This window comes from Bos taurus, chromosome 5 (genome assembly GCF_002263795.3).
Source record: "Bos taurus isolate L1 Dominette 01449 registration number 42190680 breed Hereford chromosome 5, ARS-UCD2.0, whole genome shotgun sequence".
Classification (NCBI taxonomy): Eukaryota; Metazoa; Chordata; class Mammalia; order Artiodactyla; family Bovidae; genus Bos; species Bos taurus.
In genome coordinates this window covers 1,218,415-1,228,480 of record NC_037332.1, presented here as the reverse complement: position 1 = coordinate 1,228,480, position 10,066 = coordinate 1,218,415, and the positions used below count along the sequence as shown (strand labels likewise).

The window sequence follows — 10,066 nt, the reverse complement described above, 5'->3', positions numbered from 1 at the left end:
TAACCACTCAGTGCATGTTTATTGAATGATTGAATTAATCTAAATGTGTGCTACACAAATTCTTTGTAGATAAATGTAAACAAACGATGGAGATGTTCAGAGAGTTTAATAGATATTTCTCCTTGTCAATATGTTAGCCAACATTTTCACTCATTTTTCTTTAATTTGAAATAAATTTTCTCCTCCACAACTCCCCTTTTCTTTACACTCAGGATAGCTACTTTATCTATTGTTTCCTGGTGTCTTTTGCTCTAGGAGTGACAGCTCAATTCCCCCTTACGACCTAGGTCCCATGGACAGCAAAGTGCAGTCATTCTAAGCTTGAGCCTGCATTAGAGTCACCTGCAGGGCCAGTTAAAACACATTTCTGGCTACACCCCAGTTTCTGATTCAGTAGATCAGAAAGGAGGTCTGACTCAGTCGGTAAAGCAGCCGCCTGCAATGTAGGAACACCAGAGATGCGGGTTTGATCCCTGGGACGGGAAGATCCCCTGGAGAAGGAAATGGTAACCTACTCCAGTATACTTATCTGAAAATTCCCATGGACAGAAGAGCCTGGCAGGCCACAGTCCAAAGGGTCACAAAGAGTCAGACATGACTGAGTGACTGAGCACACACACAAGTTCCTGGGGACCACACTCTGAAAATTATAAAGAAATGTCCCTGAGACCCAGCTTCACTATTCATCAGGCAAGTGGTCAAACCTTTGTTTAATCACACCTTGTGCTACAGCTTCCTCATCTACAAAACAGATGATAACAGGACTGACCTCATAAACTTGTCTCCTAATTAAATCAAGTATTGTACAGAAAAGCACCTAACACTGCCAGGCATGATCAAGCCTCCAATAAAGGTTATTATTATGAGCTGGCTTTTCCAGACATGGAACCACTTAATGTATCTAACAGCAAAGTAATAGCTATTAGCAATACAAACATATTCATCAGTCTTCATACTTTCTTCTCAGCAGTGAGAGCTCCATTACTGGTGCTATTCTGGCTTCTCTGCCCACTCACTCACTTCTCCCACGGGAGTAAGAGTGATAGAGACTATTGATGAGTTTCAGAGAGACATCTGGTCTGCCTGAGTAACCCCTCTTCATCTCTCTTTTAAAATTTGGACCTAGGCTGTCCACAGAAACTAACAGTTCTACTACTCCACAGGGTAACTGTAGAAAGCCTGGCCTTCATGTGAAAAGCCTGTGGTCATCCAATGTAGCCCTTGTCTGGGAAAGAAAATATAGCTAACTTTGGAAAACTCATTTGCCGAGATATTTAAGCTACATTCTTCCCTATTGAGTTTGTTATTAGAGAATGTGACAGATTGATCCGTATCTACCTTATTTTTTTCTTGTCACTTCTTTACAACTCAGGCTGAGAGAAAGGATGCTATTTATTGGAACATTTGAAATCCAATATGAGGTAGAGCCTTCAGCTATGTAGTATTTTGACTTTGGCAGATTACTAAGGTGACAGAGGTTTGTATCCACAGACGAGTGTATGTTTTTACTCACTCTGCACTGGTCTTAACTGGGGCATTTGAAAGCTGAGAAAAGACTGGGTCTTTGTAGAATATGGCATCAGAGATCCTTTTGGAGATCAAATCTCTTTCCCCAAGTGAATCCAGAAAGATACATCTAGGAGCTGTTGATGCTTTAGGGGAGTAACTTTGTGAAGGCGGGACTAAAACTGCCCAAATACACAGCTGAGAGCCACCTCTAAAGGGACAGCAACCCTTTCAAGTGACCACAGCCCTACTGGTTAAGCCTAGCAGACTAAGTTAAAAGAATACAGCACAGTGAGGTTGCTGCTGCTGCTGCTAAGTTGCTTCAGTCATGTCCAACTCTGTGTGACCCCATAGATGGCAGCCCACTAGGCTCTGCCGTTCTTGGGATTCTCCAGGTAAGAACACTGGAGTGGGTTGCCATTTCCTTCTCCAATGCATGAAAGTGAAAAGTGAAAGTGAAGTTGCTCAGTCGTCTCCAACTCTTAGCGACCCCATGGATTGCAGCCTACCAGGCTCCTCCATCCATGGGATTTTCCAGGCAAGAGTATTGGAGTGGGGTGCCATTGCCTATTCCACACAGTGAGGTTGAGGGGTGTTATATTCACTTCCTGATTCATTCTTCCATGTGGAAGGAGCTCTTGAGAGTAACAGTCCTGGCAGTGTTGCACTCTATCACTGACTTGTCCTGTAGGGAGGATAAGGTGACATAGTTTATTAGAATGTAGGAGAAGAACTCAGCCTTTTTCTTCCCTCTGTTAGTGCCCTTAAGACATTTACATCTAGTTCTGTTCTTTTGTGCTGTGTTTCACAAAAACATACTCCTATGCGTGTGGTGGTCCATGGTGGTTCAATGTTCTCTGTGACTCAGTGGATGAGGTTGCTTAATTCTCTGGTTAAATATTAGGAATCTTATTTGCCTGCAGATGAACGTTCTGTTGTCTTTTATCAGCTTTTCAGTAATAAGGGGGATGTTTGACTTCCAGCTGCCTTACCGTTCATCCTGGTTTTTCAACAAATTCAGAATGAAGGGTAGGAAAGGAGATTCTATTTATTGGGCTTTCCCAAACAATAGTTAAACACTTATTGAGCACTTATGAAGTATTAAGCACTTTGCACATTAAAACTCAATTACACACTAATAATTTCTCAAGGTAAGTTATGAGATGGATGCCATTAGTTTATTCATTTTATAGATAAGCAAATGTCTGTTTAGAGGAACTCAGTGACATGCCTGTGCTGCATTAAAAATACACCCACCCAGAATTAAGTAATATGCCAACCCAGCTGATAAATGCTGGTGCTGGCACTCAAGCATAGAACAGTGTGACCTAGAACCCGGCCATTCTCTTTGTCCAAATGCCCTATTTGAGAACAAAAAGGGAGTTAAAAATGTAGTCTCAGATTGTAGGTAAAGCAATTATATTGTGTGTGTGTGTGTGTGTGTGTGTGTGTGTGTGTGTGTGTGTATCTCTCTCTCTCTCTCTCTCTCACTCAGCAGTGAAAACCTGAAAGCTTTTCTCTAAGATTAGGAACAAAGACATCTGCATTCACCACTGAAACATGGCAGTAGAAGCCCTAGCCTGAGCAATTAGACAACAGAAAGAAAGAGAAGACATCCAGACTGGAAGGGAAGAAGTCATTCTTTGTGGAGGACATGGTTTCATACATAGAAAATTCTAAAGACTTCACCAAAAAAATCAACCAACCAAACAAAAAAACCTGTTAGAACTAATAACTGATTCCAGTAAAGTTTCAGAGCACAAAATCAATATACAAAATCTGTTGCATTTCTATATACTTTACAATGAACTATCACAAAGAAAAACTAATAACAAGCTTGCTTACAGTGACATCAAAAATAATAAAATACCTAGAAATAAATTTAACCAGGGAGATGAAAGACCTGTATACAGAAAACTATGAGACACTGATGAAAGAAATTGAGAACACACAAATAATGGAAAGATATTCCATGCTTACAAATTGGAAAACTTAATATTGTTAAAATGTACATATTACCATACCATATCAGAGTTTCAATAGCATTTTTCACTAAAGTAGAACATAATCCTAAAATTTATAGAAAACCACAAAAGACCCCAAAATAACCAAAGCAATCTTGAGAACGAAGAACAAAGCAGGAAGCATCACACTCCCTGGTTTCAAACTGTATTCAGTGGCTACTGTAATCAAAACAGTGTGATACTAGCATAGAAATAGACATGGATAAAATGAACAGAGAGCCCAGAAATAAAACCATGCATATACAGACAGCTAATTTATGATAAAGGAGCCAAGACTAAACAGTGGGGCAAGAACCATCTCTTCAGTAAGTGGTGTTGGGACATCCACGTGCAAATGTTTGGCAGAAACCAACACAATACTGTAAAGCAATTATCCTTCAATTAAAAATAAATTTTGAAAAAAAGAAACTAGACTATCTTACACTATTATACAAAAATTAACTCAAAGTGGATTACACACTTGAATATACAACCTGAAAGCATAAAATTGCTAGAGGAGAGCACAGGTGCTGAACTCCTTGACATCAATCCTGACGATGAGCTTTCGGGCCTGACTGCAAAAGCAAAGGCGAGAAAAGCAAAAGTAAGCAGTCGGGATGATAGCTGAGATGCTTCTGGACAGCAAAGGAAATTACCCACAAAATGAAAAGGCAACCTACCGAATGGGAGGAAATATTTGCAAATTACATATCCGCTCAGGTGTTAATATCCAAAATATACTGCTAATAGCAAAACAACAACCACCACCACCACCACAACAAACAAACCCCAAGAAATCTGATTTTTAGAAATGGGCAGAGGATCTGAATAGACAGTTACAAAGAAGGCATACAGGTGGTCAACAGGCACATAAAAAGATGCTCAACATCACCAATCATCTGGGAGATACAAATTAAAACCACAATAAGAAATGACCTCACAACTTAAAAAAAATTATTTATTTATTTGGCTGTGCCAGTTCTTAGTTGTGGCACGTGGGAGCTTTCGTTGTGGAATGTAAGATGGAGTTCTCTGACCAGGGAGCAGACTGGGCCCCGCTTTGGGAGCTCAGAGTCTAAGCCACTGGACCACCAAGGAAGTCCCTCCCCTCATATCTTTACAATAAGCAAGAAATAAGTGTTGGTGAGGATGTGGACAAAAGGGAACCCTTAGGTGCTGATAATGTATCTACATAGTTAAACTGTAAAATAAGATTTCCAAACTCTGAAGAGCAAGAATGGGGCTTGTATCATCACAAGGAGCCCCCTTTATTTATCTAGGACTTACTCTCTTGTTGGTCAGTGGGCCCCTGAGCTAAATGTGATGAAACAGCAACAACAAAAAGAATTGTATTTTTTCGGATGTTAGAGATTTTCTGGTTCTAAGTAAACAAGGTGTAACTAATTTTATTACCTTTTACTACCTGGCCTTTTCTCCTTTGGCCAAAACAATAAGATGTTTCCTATTTCATGTAAGAATGATTTTCTCCAGTAACAGCTGTGAGAAAAAATTATGTGCAATAACAGCCACCTAATATATTTTATATTAAAATGTCATTCAAAACAGTTTGTAAGAAGTGATATAAGAATAGAGGAACTGAATAAGCTTTATTGACATAAGTGGTTGAACACTAAAGCAAAAGTAACTTCTAAGATTTTAGCTTAATTTTTTTTTTAATTGCACTGCACTGCATGTGGTCCCAGACCAGCTATTGAACCCTTATCCCCTGCAGTGGGAAGCGTACAGTCTTAAATGCTGGGTCCCCAGGGAAGTCCCAAGATCTTAGTTAAAATGTGCCTTTCCGAAGAGATTTCCCTTGAGTTCTGCATCTAGAGTAACTTGCCACTCTAGTCATGCTATTTAGCTTCATTCCTTTCATTCATATTCCATCATATATTTCCTTGTTTATATTTGCTTATTTTCTATCTCTCCTCCGCTGAAATACAAACTCTAGACCATGTTTTATTACCTCTGTGCCTAGAACACTGCACATAGTAAGCACACGATACTTGTTGACTGAATGAATCCGTTTTGAAAACATAAAAATGTTAACCATTTACTCTAGGTTAGCCCATCAATTTGTGTTCGTTTGTTTTTATTGTTATTCAGTCTGTCAACAGTTTATTATATCTTTTCTCCTCACTGTAGTGTTAGTTGATCAGTCATGTCCAAAGTGGTTGACTTTTGCAGCCCCATGGACTGTAGCCTGTCAGACTCCTCTGTCCATGGAATTCTCCGGGCAAGAATACTGGAGTGAGTTGCCATTCCCTTCTCCAGGGGATCTTACTGACCAAGGGTCCAAACCTGCATCTCCTGTATTGTACGCAGCTTATGTACCGTCTGAACCACCAGGGAAGTAGACTTATTTATTTGTGGATGTGATTCCAGTCATTCTGATTTACTGGATTATAGTGGAAGGCATTTTTCAGACACTTAACAGAGCAGTGTTTGGTGTGAGGTGTATTATAACTAGGTTATAATAGAGCTCATGGATTTTTGAAGAACTAAATCAGAGTAGGTTTTTTTTCCCCTTTTAAAAAACCACACCACTGACTTGTGTTTTCTGAAAGAGAAAGGGGTCTACTGCCAGGATGCTTCTAACCCTGGGCCCCCAAAAACAATTATGTTGAGAAGATAGACTGTGATTCATTGCTCTAGACTTTTGTATCTGCTGCCTGGACTAGGAGTGAGATTATGTTATGGCCCTTGTGTCAGTTGGGCTTCCCTGGTGGCTCAGATGGTAAAGAATTTGCATGCAGTACAGGAGACCCTGGTTCCATCCTGGGGTTGGGAAGATCCCCTGGAGAAAGGAATGGCAACCCACCGCCGTCTTCTTGCCTGGAGAATTGCATGGACAGAGGAGCCCGGCAGGCTAAAGTCCATAGAGTTGCAAAGAGTTGAACATGACTGAGCAACTAACACTACTACACCTCTTGTCTCAGTGGAAGAGAAATTAAGTGTAGACTGCAAGGTTAGGTTGAAGCATCCGTCACCCATGTCTGACAGATGGGTGGGAAACTCAGTGCCAGGTACGCTGGAGGGGCTCAGTTGATACGGGCTCATTTTCTTTTTTTAAAACACTTTCACACATAATTTATTGATATGGACTCATCTTGGCAATACTGCTGAAGCTCCAGCTACTACCTGATGGGTTCATTTTGCAACTTGTACAAGCAGAGCAGGACTCATTGCAGCTGGGAGTGGCTGGTACTAGGTGCTTAGAAAAATAATTTCACTCCTTATATTTTGGGGGATGGGAACAAAAGGGGAAGAGTGTATTTCTTTGTGCCCTGAGAATCACATGTTTTCTTTTGGCCTTGACATGGTCATAAAATATGTTTCCTTTAAAGGAAGAATTTATAGAAAAGCCATGTTCATGTTGAATGATTTTAGGATTGATTTGTTTTTTATACATTTCTTTCTAATTGTGTTTTTGTTTTTGTTTTTACATTGCAAAAGAAGTAGATTCTGGCTATAAAGCCCAAACTATCACTGGGGACAATGAAATTCACCAAGTCATTTGTTGTGACAAAATAGTTTATCAGTCATAGTTAAAGCTATCCAGGAGTTTGTAAAGATATTTTGACTTGTTCTTGTGAAAGATTTACTTCTTAAACAAGTCCAAAATACTTAAGATACTCAGATAGCAAATGTACTCTTATACATCAAAAGTCAAAAACATTTAGGAGATCATGTATTTAGGAGTCCATGTATGGACTCACTAAAACACTTGAAAATATTTTGTCTTATAGTCACACATTTTATTACAAATTTATTTTGTACCCAATAGAAAAGCAAGTTTGAAATCTATTTACAAGAACTATATACATTTACATATATTACATACAGTTAATGAATTTAAAGAAAAATGGGCAGAGAAACACAATATATATGAAAGAATATGCCACTGTACATGGTTTATTATCATGGCCCTTAGTGTTACTGAATCTTTATTGTAGTAATAAATACAATTCTATATTTACACATCTTATAAAACATCTCATAAATGTATTTTTTTCAATTCCAAGTTAAAACATCTGATCAAAATAAACATGCTTATATAAAAATAAATCTACCTAATAGTCTTTTGGTTTGGATTTATTGAAGCTAATGTAGTATAACAGAAGTTACAAATTAATCCTTTGACCTTTAGTATTTAATAATTTTGCCTCTTATAATACCTAACACATATTAAACATGGAATAAGCAGAGACGTCATGTTCTTGACATCAAGTGGGTTGACCCAAAGACAACATAGCTAAAACCAAGCCAAATAAACAGGAGAATATGTTACCACGTTTCTGGTGAGCCAAAACTGGTTTCAGACACTTGCCAAAGCTACTAGAGATACATGTGAGAAGCTATGTCAGTGGATTTAATTTATGTTGTGTCTGCATTTGATTATTACCTTATGATACACATCAGTGTGAATCAAGTGATAAAACCTCCTGTGAAAAATGTGTACTCAACCAAGGTAAAAAAATCCCAGGTTGCTTTCCATCTTTTCTAAATATATCCATTGCCAGCAATGGACTTTTCTTCTCATCTCGGGGCACCAAGGAGTTAAAATGAATTAGAGAAATCAGACCTTGTCTGTACCTGATTGCTTTCATGGTAATTTAAGAATTTAAGTTCATTTTCCTTTCAAAATATTTGTAAGCAATTTTATTCCACTGAGGGTAGAATCATCTAGTGCTGATTCATAAAATCTAGCATCTCTAAAAATGATGTGAACATGAATGAATGAGTAGTACCTTATGTTATCCATTCATGGCGGGATTGGTGACCTGGAAGGATCTTTTCTGGGAAAAGTGAAGCAGTACTAAAACATCTCCACACGGTCATTAAGATGAAATCCTATTGGTTACAACCATTACTTAGTAATGTAGGCTATTTAAAATTCTTTTTCTCCTGATATCTCCAGGCATATTTTAAGGGATTTTCTGGTTTAAAACCTCTTTTGTAAGCAAGTGAGTCAAAAAAAAATTCAATTGAAATCATGGAGAATTTTTTGGATATTTCAATCTGCTTTTTAAATATATACGTATTTTAGGCTTACCAGAAAAGTAGGACTATCTACCATAGCTGAACAAATTATATAAGCAGCATTTATACTGATTTTTCACTCTCTAGTATCAACAATTATCAGCTTTTTGACACAGAGATTTAAAAAAAAAATTTGAATTTCAACTCAGTTCTTTTTGGTTCCGCTCTGATGTACTCAACCTCATATTTTTGGGTTTTCAATTTTTGACAACTTTTTCTCTAATATTAATTAGAGACACGGGACAAATGCCACAGATGAAAGATGACAGCTTTCAGTCATCGGATAAGCTGGTGGTGACCCGGAACTGGAAGGCAGGTCGTAGGCTATGCTGGCACTGGTGAAGGTCACCAAGGCTTGGGTTGAGTCACAGGACTGTTTCTCCACATCGTCAGAGTTAATAGACATCAGGCTTGTGTGTTTCGATCTTGTCCAGAAGTGGGTTTGCTTTCCCAGGCTCCCCAGATCCTCCTTAAAATGTGGATTGAAGAGGATGTAGAGAAGGGGATTGAGGCAGGCAGGAAGGGGGACGATCACCAGGAGGATAAACTTAATGACTTCTGGGCTGATGAAGGTGAGGTTCAGTAAAGAGGAGAAGGACAAGAAAGCCACGGGACAGTGCAGGATGCAGTTGGTGAAGAGCAGCAGGGCCACGTGTTTCACCATGGAGCAGTCCCACATGCTCTCCAGGTCTCCCTTTTCCAAGTGACAGTAGAGCCTAGTGTAGGCGACGGTCATCACGAGGAAGCAAAGCGAATTCAGCAAGACGAGGGCCACCATGTAGCCGGTAGCACGCGGCTCCCCGAAGGGCAGCGGCAGGCAGAGCGGGGAGGCGCTGTACTCGCTGCCTCCCAGCAGGGGCACGGCGGCCACGGTCCCCGCCAGCAGCGCGCAGAGCGCGAGGGTCGCTCTCAGGCTGGGAAAGGGAGTTTGCGTTTCGAATTTTGCTGAGCATTTCACCGACCACCCACGCTCCAGGGCTGCCAGGGTGAGCAGGAAAACTGAAGATTCCGAAGCAAAAATGGACAAAAAGCCGACGACCTGGCAGCCGACCGCCTGCTCCCACCAGGCACCGTGTTGCGCAAAGCTGCCGAAAGTGAAGGCGTCCACGCCAGCCAGCACTGCACTGGACACCCCCATGAGCATGTTGACCGCGGCTATTAACCCGATTAACAGTTTTATGGAGGATATGTACACTGCGGCTCTGAACACTGTGGAGGTCACCAAGGCATTACATGTCAGTGCCAAAACCGCTATGGTCCACACTCCAATTCGGATCAGCCAGCTACCGAACAGGTATTCACAAAGTTTGAAAGGGCCTAGAAGTCCAAAGAAGAGACAGATGGGTGTCAAATGAGGGTTCACGACTTTTGCCACACTCCCCTTTTGGTTTCTCTTATCGGGACACCAAGAGATACAAGCCAGTAACAGCCCTGGGAACACACTGTTCTCTTTTCCCACTTTATTAAGTGGAAAAAAAAAGTGAAAGTGTTAGTGGCTGAGTTGAGTCTGA

The 10,066-nt window shown here is 40.2% G+C and overlaps 1 protein-coding gene across 1 annotated transcript in view; it reads right to left on the bottom strand.

The window, feature by feature from the left end:
• Nucleotides 1-8,751: 8,751 nt before the first annotated feature.
• Nucleotides 8,752-10,066, bottom strand: part of LGR5 (leucine rich repeat containing G protein-coupled receptor 5) — a 125,235-nt gene continuing 123,920 nt past the window's right edge. Inside the window, exon 18 of the mRNA NM_001192520.3 lies at nucleotides 8,752-9,872. Within this exon, the coding sequence (NP_001179449.3) occupies nucleotides 8,785-9,872 (1,088 nt within the window). The 3' untranslated portion in view covers nucleotides 8,752-8,784. The remainder of the gene's footprint in view (nucleotides 9,873-10,066) is intronic.